General features: G+C 37.0%; 1 protein-coding gene across 2 annotated transcripts in view; it reads right to left on the minus strand.

The window, feature by feature from the left end:
* Positions 1-20,912, minus strand: part of LOC124596053 (integrin beta-PS-like) — a 254,844-nt gene that overhangs the window by 122,596 nt on the left and 111,336 nt on the right. For both annotated transcript variants that reach the window (XM_047135029.1, XM_047135028.1), the window contains exon 7: positions 10,236-10,400. In XM_047135029.1, the coding sequence (XP_046990985.1) occupies positions 10,236-10,400 (165 nt within the window). The remainder of the gene's footprint in view (positions 1-10,235; positions 10,401-20,912) is intronic.

The raw sequence follows: 20,912 nt of genomic DNA on the forward strand, positions 1-20,912 counted from the left end.
AAATGGGTCCACTACTCATGAACACTCATCTTCAATAATTTGCCAGCAAACATAAAAAAGTTAGTTACAAATAAAGATCAGTTTAAAAGGAGCATGAAAGACTTACTAGAGGCCAACTCCTTCTACTCCACTCACGAATTTTTTAATAGAAACAAATGATGTATTGTATATATTCATAGTATTAGTATTGTTATTTCAGCTTAAAAAAAAAATACAAAAAAAAAAAAAAAAAATTGGCATGTTCCACACCCATGAGGATCTCCTCAGTACGGATCTATGGAACAAAAACTAATCTAATCTAAAAGTGTAACCTCACAGCTTTGGCGCTTATGCATTCCGAAGGTAATAGAAGATGAACTTGTGTGGTATGTTCATACAGGATATGGACACTTCGGAATCAAAAAGTGTATAACCCATATGAATAAGTTTTGTTGTTTTAAGAAGCTAGGGCATAGAATAGCATCTTTGATTAGAACCTGTGAAATTTGCCAGAAAGTAAAAGAGAATAATACTCATGTGAAATACAAAATGTATCCTATTATTCCTAAGTCATTATATGACCTCACAGTGGCAGACTTTTTTGGACCAATTCCACAAGGAATTTTTGGTTATCATAGAATGCTGGTCAAAATATGTTAAACTATATCCTATTAAAAAAGCAAATACACAAACGGTTATACACTGTTCACAACAATACTTCCTAGAAGTAGGTAAACCAAAACGGTTTCTTACGGATAATGGACCACAATTTGTGAGTAACAAATTTAGAGAATTCCTAGCATGGGAAGGTATTCGACAAGTGTTAATATCCAATAATAACCCATCATCAAACCCATGCAAATGAGTAATGATGGACATTGTAAAATTATGTCATACTTACTGCCACAAAAAACATACTTCGTGGACAACAAAAATTATAGACTTTAAACTTATCCTAAATGATTTACCCCATTTATTGACTGGGTTGACACCTTTAGAAGTTATAGCCAAACCTTTTATAGGAGAACCTCTAATTAAATGTTTTAATTGGCCTAAACAACCGAGTATCAATTATGAAGTAAATCAGGAAGTAGTTTCTAAGAATTTAGTTGAGAAAGTGCAACAAAGAGTAAGCATAACAAAAAAGCTGTAGAACCTCAGTAGCAAGTTGATGACTTGGTCCTTATAAAACAACATCTTCAAAGGTAAACTCTGAAGAAAGAGACCCAGAAGTTTTTCCAAAATTATGAGGGACCATACCGAGTACAAACGGTGATCCATCCTAAGACATTATTTTTAGTAGATCTCACAACTGGATCAGAGAAAGGGAAGTACAACATAAAAGATGTAAAATTGTATATCCCCCAGGGACGTTAACATTCTGAGTTAACGGGCGGAGTGACGACTGTTGGATCCCGAGTTGTTTTTGGTGTTTCTTCTAAAATAGTCTTCCTGCACCGAATTCCTTTAAAATCTTAAACTATTCTGTCATCTATCCTTCAAAATCTAGAACTATTCTCGAGTCTTATTGCTTAGAAAACTGAATATGACTATAAAATAGAGAACAACTTAAGAAAATCACCAAAAAGAAGTGATATCTAGACAAAATAAACTGAATAGATTATTATATTTATGGAAAATATAATAAGATGTGACTAGCTGAACAACTGTTATTGTTAAAGTAAATTATTTTATTAATGTATTTAAAAAGAAGTTTTGTGTTAAATTATTAATCAACATCATACATGGGCATAATGTTTTGTTTATCTCTGTCTTTTATTTTGAGTCACAACACTCGCACTTTTACTCTTTGGTGTCTTTAGAAGCTCCTTGGTCAAGTGTTAGTGACTTCTTGTGTAAACAGTGCCTACAGATTCAGAAATAAATCTAAGTATTTGAAAACCAAACTCACCACTTTTTGTCAGCACCTGATCTTTATTGAGAATTAATAAGCTTTTTTACTCAACAAAATACAACAGGTTATGGGCCCCAGTTACATGTGTAAAAATGAGTGCAAAAAGTGACAGATACAGTTTTCTTTTACTTGTATTTGAGAGTGTGTTTTTGGTTTTAGAGTTGAAATGGATCTGGCAAAACATATCAAGCCACTGAATAGTGAAACTGACTGGCCAATGTGGAAGAGAAAAATATGAGATCTAATTGACTATCATGAAGGAGCTTTAGACATAATTGATGGCAAGTCAGTAAAACCTGAGCCACTGTCTGAAAGTGCTAATGATGCAGCAATAAAGGATCATAAATCAAAGTCAGATTTTTATTGTAAATCGAACAGTCATGCCAAGTCAATGATTACAAGTGCAGTTACAGATACTGTGTATCAGAAGATCATGGACAAAGAAACGGCTTGTGAAGAATGGGAGGCATTGAAGCAGAATTTTGAAGCATCATCAAAGGATCAGCTGTTCAAGATTTGTTCAGATTTCTTCGCATTTAATTGGACTCAGGGAGAAGACATCTCCACACACATAGCGAAGTTAACAAGTCTGTGGAATGAACTGAAAAACCGGCTTAAAGCAAAGGAAGAAACTGTGCTACCTGATCTGATATTGGTATGTAAAGTTTTACGTAGTCTACCTACATAGTCCTTTAAATTGGGTTGGATGTTATTAACAAAAGATGATAAGAAAATGTTTTATGAATTAAAGGAACAACCATGTGTGTTTGAGAGAAATTTCACAAAGAGTAGTGACAAAATTGAACTAGAGGCATTAGTAGTCAAATAAGGTGTACAAAACAAAATAAAAATTCAAAGTTAAATGAAAATGTAACTATTGCAAAGAACCGGGCCACTGCATCAAATATTGTAAGAAGCGGATTGCTGATGGAAGACCAGCTAAAAATACAACTGTGCAGAAGAACATGGACAAAACTGTAGAAATGAATGTAGCATTGTTTACTATTTGTGGCGAGGCTTGTTAATTAGAAGTGGATGTATACAATTGGTGGATTGACAATGGCACAATGAAACATATGACAAATAATCCTGATTACTTTGTCAGCTTTGAAGCATTCAACAATCCCTGCTCTATAAAGGCCACTGGATAGGAGTCTCTAGAAGCAACAGGAAGAGGATAAATTCGGTTTCTGTCAAAAGTTGGCAGCAGATGTGAAGACCTGACCCTGGTTGATGTCTGGTATATACGAAAAATTTCCAAAAACCTTATTTCTGTTTTAGCTGCCCAAGATCATAACAAAAATAGCATATTTCAGTTCTACATATTGCTCTTTGGCAATTGGTGGTAGAGTGAGACTGTGTGGAAATTGTAAAGTTGGTGGCACTTTATGCAAAGCAGAAATTAAGCCCTTAGTGCCAGAGAAGGGTGCAACTGTGAATCTTTCAGTAGAAGATAGAATTGATGTACTTCAACTGTATCATGAGAGATGGGGTCATCAAGACAAGCATCATGTTAAAACAAAACTCAAAAAGGAATTTAACATTGATGTTAAGGAAGGGGCGGAGATCTGTGAACCAAGCAAATTTGAGAAAACGCATCATCTACCATTTGGAACTAGAGAAAAGTCAACAATGCCTGCTGAGTTGATATCATTTGATCTGTGTGGACCTTTTCATGAGTCATTCCAGAAGAAATGTTACCTCGTTTTGTTCAAAGACAATTACACTAAGTTTCGACATGGTTATTCTGCTGCAAAAAAATCAGAGTTGAGTAAAATTCTCAAAGATTTTCTCTCACGTACAAAGGCATTGGGGTACTCTGTTAAACAGATGCTGAGTGACAATGGCAAGGAGTTTGATAACAAAGAGGTTATATCCATCTTAAGTTCAAATGGTATAATACAGCCATTGACTGCTACCTATACTCCTGAGCAAAACGGTATTTGTGCCTCGCCACAAATAGTAAACAATACTACATTCATTTATACAGTTTTGTCCATGTTTTTCTGGACAGTTGTATTTTTAGCTGGTCTTCCATCAGCAATCCGCTTTTTACAATATTTGATGCAATGGCCCGGTTCTTTGCAATAGTTACATTTTCCTTTAACTTTGAATTTTTATTTTGTTTTGTACACCTTATTTGACTACTAATGCCTCTAATTCAATTTTGTCACTACTCTTTGTGAAATTTCTCTCAAACATGCATGGTTGTTGCTTTAATTCATAAAACAGTTGTTGAGATGGCCAGGACACTTAGGTATTAAATCCAGATGTCACTTATCCAGAACAGATATAGGCTGAACTGGTTAACACAGCAATTTACATTTTGAATAGGACAGGCGAGTCATCTGTAGAAGGTGTCAGTCTTTATGAGTTATGGGAACGGATAAAGCCTCGAACTAAACATCTTAGGATTATTGGCTCAACATGTTGTGCACACATTCCAAATGAAAACCGAAGGAAAATGGACAAGAAAGCTGTGAAAGGGCATCTCATTGGTTATGATTGTGATGAATGCTTCAGGATTTGGATAAAAGAAAGTAATTCAATTGTGCTGTCCAGAGATGTGCAATTTGAAGAAAAACCGGGATGCTGTACTGAACAAGTTACACTACCACTTCAAGATGTTGAAAAGCCCATTGCAGGACCAGATTATATTACAAATCAATCAGAGAGTGAGGAAAATACACACTCAGAAGATAGTTTGGAGCATGAAACTAGTTCAGACACAGACTCTGATGATGACATTCTGGAAACTTGCAAAGAGGAAATAGGAGTGAAGTTAAGAGATTGTTCATGATTAAAGAGACCAAAATACCTCAATGATTATGCAATGACAACAGAACATTTCTTTTTCATAACTGAAGTTCCTGAAACCTATTAGGATGTGCTTGGACATGATGACAGCATCAAATGGAGAGAAGCAATGGACAGAGAAAGGGAATCTCTGATCAAAAATGAAACCTGGGAGCTTGAAGACTTACTGAAGGGTGCCGAGGCAATACAGTGTAAGTGGGTGTTTCGACTGAAAACAAATAAAGAGGGTCAGATCGAGAAATTTAAGGCTCGGCTGATTGCCAAGGGTTTCAGTCAGTGAGAAGGTGTAGATTACAGTCAAACTTTTAGTCCAGGTGCGAAAATGACAATGATTTGGTCTATTCTGAGTGTTGCTGCAACTAAAAGACTGTATCTTGGACAGTTTGATGTGTCAACAGCCTTCCTGTATGGAAAACTTGAGGAAACAATTTATATGGCACAACCAATAGGCTATGAAAATGGTACCAACAGAGTCTGCATGTTGAAGAAAAGCCTGTATAGTTTAAAACAAATGCCAAGATGCTGGAACAAGTGATTCAGAGAATTTGTAGTCAGTTTAGATTTCAGAATAAGCCAAGCAGGTCCATGCTTGTACATTCAAAATAAAAATGGCAAAGAAGTTCTGGTAATTTTGTATGTTGATAACAGGGTGGTAGCTGCCACTGACTCATATGATTTGAGCATTTTCTTTCAACAACTGCAAAAGGAGTTCAAGATCACAATGGCACCTGAAAACTATTATTTAGGTCTGCAAATTGAACATGGAAAGGATTGCTGTATCAAGATTCACCAGAAGGCTTATGCACAATGAATTTTAAAATGTTTCAGTTTTTCAGAGTTTCTACTCCAATGTTGAAAGTTACAGATGTTTCACAGTCAGGGAAAGATGACACGGTAGAACAGTCTTTTCCATATAGAGAAGCAGTTGGAGCATTAATGTATCTGATGCTTGGCACAAGACCAGATCTAGCCTTCAGTGTAAGTGTTCCATCATGATCTCTCGAGAATCCCACCAAAGAAGACATATTAAGAGTAAAAAGGGTTTTTTGTTGTGTATCAGGAACAACTGAATATGGAATCACATACAAATCTAGGGGAAAGAGCACAATTCTGGAATGCTTCAGTGATGCAGATTTTGGAGGCTGCTCAAAAACAGGCAGATCAACATCTGGAGCAGTCATCAACTATGTAGGAGGGGCGATATCATGGCTAAGTCAGCGACAAACCATGGTAGCAACATCTACAACTGAAGCTGAACTAGTTGCCGCAAATGAAGCTGTCAATGACATCATTTGGTTAACTCATCTATTTGGAGAAACAACAAGATTATCTGGTATTCCAGTTCACCAAATTGACAATTCAGCAGTAGTGAAGTTGGCAGAGAATCCAGAATTTCATCACCAAACCAAACATATAGCCATCAAGCATTTCTTTATTTGTGACAAACTTTATGAAGGAAGAATTTGAGTTCATTAAATCCCATCTGAAGAGCAGGTAGTGGGCATCATGACCAAATCTCTACCAAAGACACATATGAAGATATTGTGTAATCAAATGGGACTGTTGTAAAACTCAGTTTTGTTTTGTTTTGTGGGTTTGCCTATTTGTTGATTTCTATCTAACAAGGGAAAGTGTTCAAGTTAATTCTTTCAATTAACATATTTAAAAAGAAGTTTTGTGTTAAATTATTAATCAACATCATACATGGGCCTAATGTTTTGCTTATCTCTGTTTTTTATTTTGAGTCATAACACTTGTACTTTTAATCTTAGGTGTTTTTAGAAGATCCTTGGTCGAGTGACATCTTGTGTAAACAGTGCCTCCAGATTCAGAAATAAACCTAAGTATTTTAAAACCATGCTCACCACTTTTTGTCAGCATCTGAACTTTATTGAGAATAAATAAGGTTTTTTTCTCAACAAAATACAATAGTTATACCACAGTATAGAGATTTTCTATTTTGTATAGAGTATTTTATATCTTTTATGAGATGTGATATAAATGGGAGGGTTTGTATAAAATTCTGAAAGGGGTGGGTATTATAGATAACAGCACGATTTACACGAACAGATAAATCATGACTAACACAAAACACACAGCACACATTTCAAACAATTCTCACAAACAAGTGTGCCTGATTCTTCATCATTTGCTGTTACCATAGGGTTGCTAGGATTTCCTTCAGGGACTTTGACAGTGAAGGTGGGACAAGTCCATTCTGTAGGAGCCGATTTAATACCAAACCTCCTCCGGCATCTCATTCAAGTACCTGAGAAGTAGGGATCCTGGGGAAGGGGGATGGGAAGGGTTTCCTGTCTTTAGGGCTATCTTCTTTCTCTTCTTTGATCCTTGCATCCACATCTATTTTTTCCTTTCTTACTTCTCATTTAAGGACCTGTCTATTTTTTCCCTCTTAAATCAGCTCCTACAGAATGGACTTGTCCCACCTTCACTGTCAAAGTCCCTGAAGGAAATCCTAGCAACCCTATGGTAACAGCAAATGATGAAGAATCAGGCACATTTGTTTGTGAGGGTTGTTTGAAATGTGTGCTGTGTGTTTTGTGTTAGTCATGATTTATCTGTGCATGTAAATCATGCTCTTATCTATTATACCCACCCCTTTCAGAATTTTATACAAACCCTCCCATTTATATCACATCTCATAAAAGGTATAAAATACTCTATACAAAATAGAAAATCTCTATACTATGGTATAACTACTGTATTTTGTTGAGAAAATAACCTTATTTATTCTCAATAAAGTTCAGATGCTGACAAAAAGTGGTGAGTATGGTTTTCAAATACTTAGATTTATTTCTGAATCTGGAGGCACTGTTTACACAAGAAGTCCTGTTTTTGAGCAGCCTCCAAAATCTGCATCACTGTAGTGTTCCAGAATTGTGCTCTTTCCCCTTGATTTGTATGTGATTCCATATTCAGTCATTCCTGATACACAACAAAAAACCCATTTTACTATTAATATGTCTTCTTTGGTGGGATTCTCGAGAGATCATGCCAGAACACTTACACTGAAGGCTAGGTCTGGTCTGTTCAAGTTAATTCTTTTGATTAACGTATTTAAAAAGAAGTTTTGTGTTAAATTATTAATCAACATCATACATGGGCCTAATGTTTTATTTATCTCTGTTTTTTATTTTGAGTCATAACACTTGTACTTTTAATCTTAGGTGTTTTTAGAAGATCCTTGGTCGAGTGACTTCTTGTCGCTGAAGTCTTTCCTTATTTCTGTGGTTCTAATAACCTACATCTTATTTTTAGATAAGAAGGCTGAGAAATCACACAGCATGAACACACATACACATATACACAAGTATACACTTAGACACAAACATATAATTACAGACTAGGAAGCCTGTCATGATGTGAGAACCACCAAGTGTTGCAGAGGAAAATGCGGGTACATCTAGAAATACGCACACATACATAGGAAGCTATGACGGTTCTACATTGAATATACATAAGAAAAGGTGTATATAAACTAAGAAAGAGGCATGAGAAAAGAGAGAAAACAAAAGCAGAAGAGAACATTAATCATGATTATCAATAAGTAATGTCAGTATAATAAACACTCTAATGAACTGAAGGATAGTGGGACATGAATAGTACATGTTGACACAGTATCTATTGAAAGTATAGAAGCTGATAAGTACAGGAGGACTCTGGGGAGAATATGATGTATTAAAGAATAAATGTGAAGCTTAAGATAGATTTATATCTTTACCAGAAAATATTTGATTATGCTATACATAGAAATGTTTACTAGGATAATGAACTGTGAGGCCTACTCAGAAAGGATAAGGGGGGCATACCCAGCATTCACTAAGTATAAGGGGCAGGAATACCTACGTGGAGATAGGGCAACGTGTGGCCTAAAAAATAGGAATGTTTTATAAGGGGTGTACCTAGCAGAATGGAAAGAGGAAGTGCTCTCATAAGGTCAACCCACAAGCAAGGAATAGGTGCTGATCCTAGGAGAAGGGGACAATATTGTGACAAAAGTCACAAATTTTATAGGAATTATTCTGAAAAGAATAAATTATATGAGTGAATAGCATTATTATGTTTTGTAGAAATAAATGAGTGTCCAAAAGAACACTTTCAGTTCACCCAGAGTTCCTCCAAAATACAAACTACAAAAAAAAGTGAAAATATTACATATTAGGAAAAAGGTAGTACAAAAAAATAAGAATAGAAAATAGATTACTCATGTGTCATAAACACCTGAAATTTTTGATTGAAAAAGAAAATAAAGAAAAGAGAAAAAGTCCTCACAATTCCTAAATATTAGAGAAGCTGACTAAAACCATGAGTAAATGCTCATATCTTAATGTCAAAGTAAAATAAAAATCATTGTTGTTATAGAAAGGAGAGATGCGTATATAAACCTATGTAAAAAATGTATATTGTTAAGATATGAAATGTTATTATTAATGATATTACTTGCATAATGATTATGTATAAAATATCATGTGTTTGATCTGAGGGGGGTGGTTGGGTGTGTGTGTGTGTGGGGGGGGGGGGGGGGGATATGTACTGATTCAAGAATTTCTGTGTAAATTCTACAACCACTCAGCCTTCTACCACCTCGAACACATGATATTCTAGATATAGTGTGGGATGATAAAATCCTACCTACTGCACGTCACATGTTTGTGTGGGCAGGTTTAAAATGAGTCACAGGAAGAAAGCAGATGCAGCGGTCGAACAGCACTGACAAGTACTGGTCGGGCAATCTGTAGATGTTTTAGAGGAAGAACCATGGAGTTTTTATGCACCTCTGTGCCTATTGTGTCATTGACTATTGTTACGTGAAAGAAGAACAGTTGAAAAAGTAATCTTGTAAGCTCTTAATCCAGCCTTCTTAGAGGCAAGACCTATTTTATGATTCATTTGAAGTAGAGTCATGATTATTAAGCCAACTATTTTATATATGTAATTAAATTTGTTTCTGACATTGGACAGAGAGAGTGACTTACTGGAAGTGATATATGTATGTGGAAAATGAGAATTTTATTCTGTATGGAGTTCAAATATACTGTTAGTTGATGAAAAATAAAGTTCACATATCTACTTATTTCACAAGTAGAGAGAGATGCTTAAATATTCCCTTACCTAAAGATGTCAAGAAAGTTTTCCAGCAGGCAGTTAGCCAGCCAAGAAGATCGGCTGTGAATCTCAAGTAAGTCACCTCAGATAAAAGAAGTGGGAAGTTTGTATGTCTATTTCACACTTTAAATCAGTGTCAAAAATGTTAGACATCCTGTACTTCAGTGATGAAATTGCTTCCAGATTTGGGCTTGATTGTGGCTACAACTTCACAATATAATAACTTATGTTTATATAAATCTTAAATGTTTTGTATCTAATGTATGTATACCCTGGCTTATTTGATATCATTAAAAAAGTGATCAGCAGATAAAAAGTAAATAACTATATAAACTTTCAAATATACCTGAAACAAGGGTTATTCATGCAGTGCAATTTCATGAGATTATCCACTTACATCATATTGATCTCGCACAAGTTTTATCACACTGTCAGACTTGTCATCTAATATTCCATACGAAGATCCTTGTATTCTTTGTGACAAATTTCCATAGACCATTTTCTGTAGCTCTGTTACTGCAAATATGATGTTTATATTGTTTTCCTTTGCTTTTTCATTTATCTGTAATCACAGGAGTGACACATAAAATTACATGATGAAACATTTACTTCAATATATTAATAACATGTTAGGAAAAAAAGACTATAAAAGTAAGGACATCATACAAATCTGAGACATATACAACATACTAGGCAAGGTTCATATTAAACTTCCTGGCAGATTAAAACTGTGTGCCAGACCGAGACTCAAACTTGGGACTTTGCCTTTCACGGGCAAGTGCTCTACCAACTGAATTACCCAAGCACGACTCACGCCCCATCCTCACAGCTTTACTTCTACCAGTACCTCGTCTCCCACCTTCCAAACTTTACAGAAGCTCTCCTGCGATCCTTGCAGAACTAGCTCTCCTGAAAGAAAGGATTCGGAACAGGGAAGGGGCTGGATGGGTGAGGACAGTGACTAACGAAGATTGAGGCCAGGAGGGTTACAGGAACATAGGATGTACTGCAGTGAAAGATCCCACCTGCGCAATTCAGAGAAGCTGGTGTTGGTGGGAAGGATCCATACAGCACAGGCTGTGAAGCAGTCATTGAAATGAAGGATGTCCTGTTTGGCAGTGTGTTCAGCAACAGGGTGGTCCACTTGTTTCTTGGCCACAGTTTGTCGGTGGCCATTCATGTGGACAGTTAGCTTGTTAGTTGTCATGCCTATGTAGAGTGCAGCACAGTGTTTGCAGACCACATGACTGGTTTCACAGGTAGCCCTGTCTTTGATGGGACAGGTGATGTTAGTGACTGGACTGGAGTAGATGGTGGTGGGAGGATGTATGGGACAGGTCTTGCATCTAGGTCTATTACAGGGGTATTATCCATGAGGTAAGGGATTGGCAGTAGGGATTGTGTAAAGATGGATGAGTATATTGTGTAGGTTCAGTAGACAGTGGAATACTACTATGGGAGGGGTGGGCAGGATGGTGGACAGAACATTTCTCATTTCAGGGCACAACGAGAGGTAAACAAAACCCTGGCAGAGAATGTAATTCAGTTGCTCAAGTCCTGGGTGGTACTGAATTACGAGGGGAATGCTCCTCTATGACTGGACAATGAGACTTTGGGAGGTGGTGGAAGACTGGAATGATAAGGCACAGGAAATCTGTTTTTGTACAAGGTTGGGAGGATAATTACGGTCATCGAAGGCTTCAGTGAGACCCTTGGTATATTTTGAGAGGAACTGGTCATCACTACAGATGTGACAACCACAGGGGGCTAGGCTGTACAGAAAGGACTTCTTGGTATGGAATGGGTGGCAGCTGTTGATGTGGAGGTACTGTTGGTGGTTAGTAGGTTTGATATGGGCGGAGGTACTGATGTAGCCATCTTTGAAGTGGAGGTCAACATCTAGAAAGGTGGCTTGTTGGGTTGAGTAGGACCACGTGAAGAAAATGGGGGAGAAGTTGAGGTTCTGGGGGAATGTGGATAGGGATTCAGATAGCTAAGATGTCATCAATGAATCTGAACCATATGAGGGGTTTAGGACTCTGGTTTTTAGGAAGGATTCCTCTAGATGTCCCGTGAATAGGTTGGCATGGTGCCCATAGCTGTACCCTGGATTTGTTTGTAGGTAATCCCTTCAAACGAGAAAAAATTGTGGGTGAGTATATAGTTGGTCGCGACGACTAGGAAGAAGGTTGTTGGTTTGGAATCCATTGGGTACTGGGGAAGGTAGTGTTCAATAGTGGTAAGGCCATGTGCATTAGGAATGTTAGTGTAGAGGGAGGTGGCATCAATAGTGATGAGCAGGGCACCGTGTGGTAAAGGGACGAACTGTGGAGAGTTGGTAGAGGAAATGTTTGGTATCTTTTATATAGGAGGGTAGATTAGATTAGATTTACTTTCATTCCAATTGATCCGTAGTGAGGAGGTCCTCCAGGATGTGGAACATGTCAGAAAAACAACAATACATGACAAATATTTAAACTAAAACAAATAAGCTAATGTACCATTCCACAGGTCCCAAGTGGAATGATCGTCATTTTTTAATGAACACTAAGAGTCATTTTACAAATACTATTGCACTGAATTTAAAATAAAAAAGTTTTATATTTATTTATAAGGTAAGAAACATGTAATACAACTACTGTAATACTTATTTACAATGAACACATTACTGCACTGAAATGGTGCAGAAGTTAGATTATACTTACACACACACACACACAGACACACACACACACACACACACAAATTTTCAGTGAACACATTACTGCACTGAAATTGTGCAGAAGTTATGTTGTACTTATATACAAATCAGTTGGTTTTCCTCAGAAATTCATCAATGGAGTAGAAGGAGTTGGCCACCAATAAATCCTTTAGGCTTCTCTTAAACTGAATTTCATTGGTTGTTAAGCTTTTTATGGCTGCTGGCAAGTTATTGAAAATGTGTGTTCCTGAATAATGCACACCTTTTTGTACAAGACTAAGTGACTTTAAATCCTTGTGAAGATTATTCTTATTTCTAGTATTGATTCCATGAATTGAGCTGTTGGTTTGAAAAAGTGATATATTTTTAATGACAAATTTCATTAAGGAATAAATATATTGGGAAGCTGTAGTTAGTATCCCTAGTTCCCTAAACAGGCTTCTGCAGGATGTTCTTGAGTTCACACCACATATAATTCTTACTGCACGTTTTTGTGCCCGGAAAACTTTAGCTTGGCTTGATGAATTACCCCAGAAAATAATCCCATATGACATTATGGAATGAAAGTAAGCATAGTATGCCAGCTTTTTCATTTTTATATCCCCTATGTCTGACAAAATTCGCATTGCAAACAGAGATTTGTTAAGACGCTTCAGCAGTTCTGTGGTGTGCTCCTCCCAGTTGAATTTATTATCAAGCTGTAATCCCAAGAATTTAACACCGTCCACTTCTTCTATCTTCTTGTCATCATATGTTAGACATATACTCTTGGGACACCCCTTACAAGTTCTGAACTGCATGTAGTGTGTTTTTTCAAAGTTTAGTGACAAAGAATTGGCTAGGAACCAGTGATTAATGTCTACAAATATTTTATTGGCTGATCTTTCTAAGACTACACTTGATTTGCTATTTATTGCAATGTTTGTATCATCAGCAAACAAAACAAACTTGGCATCTGGTAATGTTACTGATGAAAGGTCATTGATATACACAAGAAAAAGTAAGGGCCCCAAAATGGAACCTTGTGGGACCCCACATGTAATTAGTTCCCAGTTGGATGATGCCTGATAGCTTGATACATGTCTCTTTCCTAATAACACCCTTTGTTTCCTGCCAGAGATATAAGATTTGAACCATTTTGCAGCATTTCCTGTTACACTGTAATATTCTAGTTTACTTAAAAGGATATTGTGATTTACACAGTCAAATGCCTTTGACAGATCACAAAATATACCAGTTGCCTGCAATTTTTTGTCTAATGAATTAAGTACATTTTCACTGTAAGTGTAGATAGCCTTCTCAATATCAGAACCTTTTAGAAATCCAAACTGTGACTTTGACAGTATGTTATTTGAGATAAGATGGTTATAAAGACGACTGTACATTACTTTTTCGAAAATTTTTGAGAATGCTGGCAACAGTGAAATTGGACGGAAATTTGATGCTATTTCTTTATCTCCCTTCTTAAACAGTGGCTTAACTTCAGCATATTTCAGCCATTCGGGAAATATTCCACTGATAAACGACTGGTTACACAGATAGCTTAATATGTTACTTAGCTCAGAATCACATTCTTTAATTAACTTTGTTGATATTTCATCATACCCACTAGATGTTTTTGATTTTAAAGATTTTATGATGGACATTATTTCTGTTGGGGTAGTGAGGGTCAAATTCATATTATGGAAGTTACTTGAAATGTCTGGTCTAAGGTAATCCATAGCAGCATCTACCGAACCTGACAACCCCATCTTTTCAGTAACAGTTATAAAATGTTTGTTAAAAAGTCCTGCAACACTATACACATCTGTCACCAATGCATCATTTACTCTTAATGCTATTTGTTCCTCTTCATGTCTGGTTCTACCGGTCTCCTCCTTCACTATATCCCATATTGTCTTTATTTTGTTATCTGATATGACTATCTTTTCCTTGTAATATATTTGCTTTGACATCCGTATTACAGTCTTTAATATTTTGCAGTATTTCTTATAATGTGCTATAGCATCAACATTGGAAATGTTTCGGATTGACAGATACAGTTTTCTTTTTGTTTTACAAGATATCCCTATTCCTCGAGTAATCCATGGTTTCTTTGTAGACTTTGCTCTAACCTTGGTAAGTTTTGGGGGAAAGCAGTGTTCAAATAAGGTAAGCACTTTATTAGCAAAAATGTTATATTTTTCATTCATGCCATGAGCACTGTAAACATCAGTCCAGTGAATGTCTCTGAGGAGTGTCCTAAAATAATCAATTTTTGGCTTACTGATTACCCTCTTGAGCTCAGATTTAACAGATTTTATATCCTGTTCAGTATTAACATTTAACAGAAGGAACTGCATGTCATGGTCTGAGAGGCCATTGACTATTGGTTTTGTAATATAATTTTGTTCATTTGACTTTTCTATAAAGATATTATCAATGGCTGTTTGTGAGCAAGTGGTTATCCTAGTGGGGAACTTTACTGTGGGAATTAAGTTGAATGATAGTGTTACTAACTCAAATAGGTTCTTATTGGGAGAGTCTTTAAGGAAATCTACATTGAAATCACCAGCAACCACTATTTCTTTGTTTTTGGTTGTTAAATGGGCCAGTACAGCTTCAAGGTGGTTTACAAACAGATTAAAGTTACCTGCAGGTGCTCGATATACACTTAATATTATGAAAGATTTTTTGTGAAAATCTAATTCTGTTGCACATGCTTCCATATGCTGTTCTAGGCAAAATTTATGAATGTCTATGTTCTTAAATTTAGGTTCTGGGTAATAGGTTGAAGATGATGGTCTATGAGAACAGAGTTTCTCTTGGTGGGGGCAAGTAACCAGTCACACTGGGGCATCCTGGGTCGTTAGGTTTATGGGCTTTAGGAAGCATGTAGAAGGTAGGAGTAGAGAGATGGACTCCAGGGAGAGGTTCTGGGATGGACCTAAGGATTGGAGTAGTGAATGGAGATCCTGCTGAATTATTGGAATGGGGTCACTGTGGAAGGGTTTGTAGTTGGAAGTATCTGACAGCTGGCAGATTCCTTCCGCCAGGTAATCCTTGCGGTTCAAAACAACGGAGATGTAGCCTTTGTCTGCAGGTAGGATTATAAAATCAGGATCAGATTGTAGATGGTGGACTGCAGCTCTTTCCGTGCATGTTGACGGATTTGGGGAATGATGATGAGGCAAGGTTTGAGGTTAAGAAATTCTGGAAAGTTATCAGAGGGTGGTTTTGGGGCAGTGGGGGTGGATCACGGTTGGATGGAGGAGTGAATTGAGTTAGGCAAGGTTCAATATTTGTCTTTGGTTGAGTCTGATTGGTAGGGTTGGCAGCACAAAAGTATTTCCACTGTAGGGACCAGGAGAAGGAGATAAAATCTTTATTAAGTCCAGCATGATTGAATTTGGGAATGGGGCAAAAGGTGAGGCCTTTGAGAAGGACTGATATTTCTGTGGGGCTAAGGCTTCTGGAGGAAAGGTTCATGACTGTGTTGTGTGTCTGTGTCGATTCTGGATTCTGAGCAGTGGTGGGAGGTAGTTTTGGAGGGTGGGGTAAGTGAAGTAGGTCTTTGAGACAGAGTTTGTCAGCTATAAGGGGACGTGGGGGAGGTTTGGAGGTTGTTGTAGAGGTGGTGGAAGGTGGTACTCCAAGGTGGGAGTAGGAAGTGAGTAGGATGGAGAGCTTTTTGAGGTGGCATTATGCATGTTGCTCAAGTTCCTGCAGGGCAAGAGTTTCAATGTGTGTTATGGGTTCCAGGAATTTGGAATTGCATAGCAGGGGAATTTTGTGGATGGAGAGAAAGTACTGCAAGGAGGCTTGGGCTTGGTTGATATGGTTTTGCAGGACTGTGTTGGTGAGGGCTAAGGATTTGCAGAATCTGAACAGATGGAGGTCATTTTGGAAAGAGGGTTGGCAACCAGAAATGGGTAATTTGATGGTAAGGGTATTAGGGGGGATTCCATGTGCCAAGTAACAATGCAGGAACAGTATGTGGGACTGGGATCTGATCATGGATAAGGAAACTTTTCTGTATTGACGCAGATGGAAGGAGCAAGGATCCATGTTGGTGGAAAAATGCGAAAAATTACGTAAATAATGTAGAATTACGGCCAAAAAATTTCTCAAAAACACATTCAAATACACACAAAAATTCACTAAAAGGATTAAATGGATGCAAAAGGGGGAAACAAGATGAAAATATGAAATCTGAGGTAGTCAACAATAGCAAAAGGCAAAAACTCACTATAACTGGCGAGAAGTTACAAGGATGAAAGTGAAGAATAACTAATAAATATATATATATTACTGTAAGTTGCGGGTCTGAGGGTGGATAAGTGCGAAGAAGGGGGACAGCAGATGTGACTGGATGGTGGAATCGTAGGTGCAAACTAGGACAGAATGGAGAAAGTATGGGGGATGGAGGGAGTTCATAGGATGAGACACAAGGTTGTGTGGCACTGGAAAAGTGCGGGAGTTAACACACAAAAATACAGGAAATGACACAGGACAGTGATCAGTTTGAAAGTATAGGATTAATTATATTGGTGGGGGTAATGTGGGACATAAGATGCTGCACCAACAATGAGTGTGGTCTTGTAGCCATCTGTTGTGCATGGCTGAGATGGTTGATACAATGTGGCTTGTAAGTAGAGTGTGCAATGCATTTTGTAAGTCAAAAATGGAAACACACAAAAGAAGAGAAAGAAGGATGGACATTGAGTACAGTGATGCAAAAGAAAATAATAACAAATGAAAACAGCACTGAGTTAGGATCGAAGAAAAGCTGTCAGACAAAAATCAATCAATGGAAAATCCAGGTTGGAAAGTAACAATTATGAGTAGGAGAGTTGCTACTCACCATATAGTGGAGATGCTGAGTTACAGATAGGCACAACAAAAAGACTCACAATTAAAGCTTTCGGCCATTAAGGCTTCATCAACATTAGACACACACACACACACACACACACACACACACACACACACACACACACACGCTCATGCAAATGCAACTCATGCACATGAATGTAGTCTGAGGCGGGGGTTAGTAGTGGAAAAGGGAAGAAATAAAGAAATAAAAAGACTGGGTGTGATGGTAGAATGATAGCTGTGTTGTGCTGGAATGGGAACAGGGAATGGGCTGGATGCATGAGGACAGTGACTAATGAAGGTTGAGGCCAGGAGGGTTGGAGGAAAGTAGGATGTATTGCAGGGAAAGTTCCCATCTGCACAGTGCAGAAAAGCTGGTGTTGGTGGGGAGGATCCTTACAGCACAGGCTGTGATGCAGTCATTGAAATGAAGGATGTCATGTTTGGCAGTGTGTTCAGCAACAGGGTGGTCCACTTGTTTCTTGGCCACAGTTTGTCAGTGACCATTCATGTGGACAGACAGATTGTTGGTAGTCATGCCTACATAGAATGCAGCACAGTGAACTGAATCATTTTACTGACCTCCATTCAGATGATGTAATTGCTGAAAGGTTCAAAGAAAACTTGAGTTTAATCTCAAACAAGTACTCAACTCATACTATTATTGTTGGTGTTGACTTTAATTTACCCTTCATATATTGGCAAAAATACATGTTTTAATCCAGAAGTACACATAAAACATCTTCCAAAATTGTGCTAAATGCATTCTCTGAAAATTATTTCGAGCAGTTAGTTCATAAGCCCATATGAATAGTAAATGGCTGTGAAAACACACTTGAACTCTTAGCAACAAGTAATCCTGAGCTAATGACAAGCATCAAGCCAGATACATGGGTTAGTGAATAGAGGGTTGTCATAGTGAGGCTGAATATTGTAACCCCCAAATCCTCCAAAAATAAATGAAAACTATACCTATTCAAAAAAGCAGATTAAATTTCACTTGATGCCTTCCTGTGAGACAATCTCCACTCCTTCTGAATTAACAATGTAAGTGTAGACCAGAAGTGGCTTGAATTCAAAGAAATAGTATTGGCAGCAATTGAGAATTTTATACCAAATAAATTAACAAATTCCAGAGCTTATTTTCCTTGGCACACAAAACAGATCAGAACACTCCTGCAGAAACAATGGAGAAACAAAACAGATGAAAATCTCCAAGATTGACAATCTTTTACATAAGCTCAAAATTTAACACAGACTTCAATGCTAGATGCTTACAATAACTTCCACAATGAAACTTTGTCTCAAAATTTCACAGAAAATCCATAGAGATTGTGGTTGTATGTGAAGTATACTAGTGGCAGGACACAATCAATGCCTTCTCTGCATTACAGCAATAGAAATACTATCAACGACAGTGCTGCCAAAGTAGAGTTACTACATACAGCCTTCTGAATTTCCTTCACCAAAGAAGATAAAGAGAATATTCCAGATTTTGAATCAGCCTGCAAACATGAGTAGTGTGGAAATAGATATCCTTGGAGTAGTAAAGCAACTTAAATAATGTAACAAAGTCATGTCTTTCAGTCCAGACTGTATATAAGTTAGATTCCTTTTAGAGTCTGCTGACACAATAGCTCCATATTTAACAATCATATACAACCATTCGCTTGACAAAAAATCCATACCCAAAGACTGGAAAGTTGCTCAGGTTGCACAAATATTCAAGAAAGATGGTAGGAGTAATTCACTAAATTACAGGCCCATATCATTAACATCAATATGCAGCAGGATTTCGGAACATATATATAATATTCAACATGATGCATTACCCCAAAGAGAGTGGTCTATTGACAGACATTCAACAAAGACTTAGAAAACATCATTCTTGTGAAACACAACTAGCTCTTTACTCACACGAAGTGTTGAGTGTTATTGTCAAGGGATTTCAAATTGATTCCATATTTCCAGATTTCCAAAAGACTCTTGACACTGTGACACACAACCAGCTTGTAGTGAAATTGCATGCTTATAGAATATCGTGATGCTTATGTGACTGGATTCATGATTTGCTGTCAGAGAGGTCATAGTCAGTAGTAACTGACAGAAAGTCATCGAGTAAAACAAAAATGATTTCTGGTGTTCCCCAAGGCAGTGTTCTAGGCCATTTGCTGTTCCTTATGAATATAAATAATTTATCTGAGGAGCCGTCTTAGGTTGCTTACATATGATGCTGTCATTTATCAACTAGTAAAGTCATCAGAAGATCAAAACAAATTCCAAAACAACGTAGAAAAGATATCTGTATGGTGCAAAAATTGACAATTGACCCTAAATAATGAAAAGTGTGAGGTCATCAACATGAGTGCTAAAACGAGTGCAGTAAACTTCAATTACATGATTAATCAGTCAAATCTAAAAGCTGTAAATTCAACTAAATACCTAGGAATTACAGTTATGAATAACTTAAATTGGAAGGAACACATAGAAATGTTGTGGGGAAGGCTAACCAAAGACTGTGTTTTATAGGCAGAACACTTAGAAAATGTAACAGATCTACTAAAGAGACTACCTATACTATGCTTGTCCATCCTGCGTGGTGTGGGATCCTTACTAGATAGGACTAACAGAGTACTTTACTAAAATCTTAAAATATGTAGGTCACACATTATCACTTTAACTGAGACAAAAATTAATACCCATACCATATTGTTGAATGTTCCTTCCAAGTCAAATCATGTAATGTTGCCTCCATAGTGCAGCCAAGATGAGTGACATAGTCATCAGCATTTACAGTATTGCTAAGTAAGTCAGTTAGTTACATGTTCTGGAGATCATTTGAATGATTCTCTTTTCTTTTATTGAAATGATGTGGAATGAGTCAGCATATGTATACATGATTAGTGTTAACATTAATGAACACACAATTTTTTAGTCCTACTCATGCAAGAACACTTAACATAAGTAGTTTCTTCTTCCTACCAGGTTTTTAAGTTAAAATTCGTCAATGGAACAGAGATTACTTTAAGTCAGATTCAGCCTACTTAACAGGCATTTAACGTTATTGAGTAAATGATCAAAAATTTTTCTTGCTGCATACTGAACTCCTTTCTGAGCCACTAACAGATTCAATAATAGGCAGTAAATATCATTTTTCCCTCTAGTGTTGTAGGTATGGACACCACTCTTCTTCTCAATTTATTATTTATCACAAATTTCATAAGTGAATATATGTATTGTGATGGAGCAGTTAAAATGCCTAGCTCCATGAAGAGGTATCTACAAGTAGTTCATGTGGGAACAGCACATATTGTTGTTACTGCTCACTTTTCTGCAATCAATACTTTCCTTGATAAGTGATGAGTTACCACAGAAAAAAAGGTGAACTTAATTATTTGAGAAGTTCAGTAACATGCTTCTTCCAGTTAAAGTTTTCAACAACATGTACATCCAAAAGCTTGGAGCATTATACCCTATTTACTGACTCCTCCTCTTGTGTTATAGAGGATTTTGAGTTGG

The sequence above is a fragment of the Schistocerca americana genome, chromosome 2 (assembly GCF_021461395.2).
Source record: "Schistocerca americana isolate TAMUIC-IGC-003095 chromosome 2, iqSchAmer2.1, whole genome shotgun sequence".
NCBI lineage: Eukaryota > Metazoa > Arthropoda > Insecta > Orthoptera > Acrididae > Schistocerca > Schistocerca americana.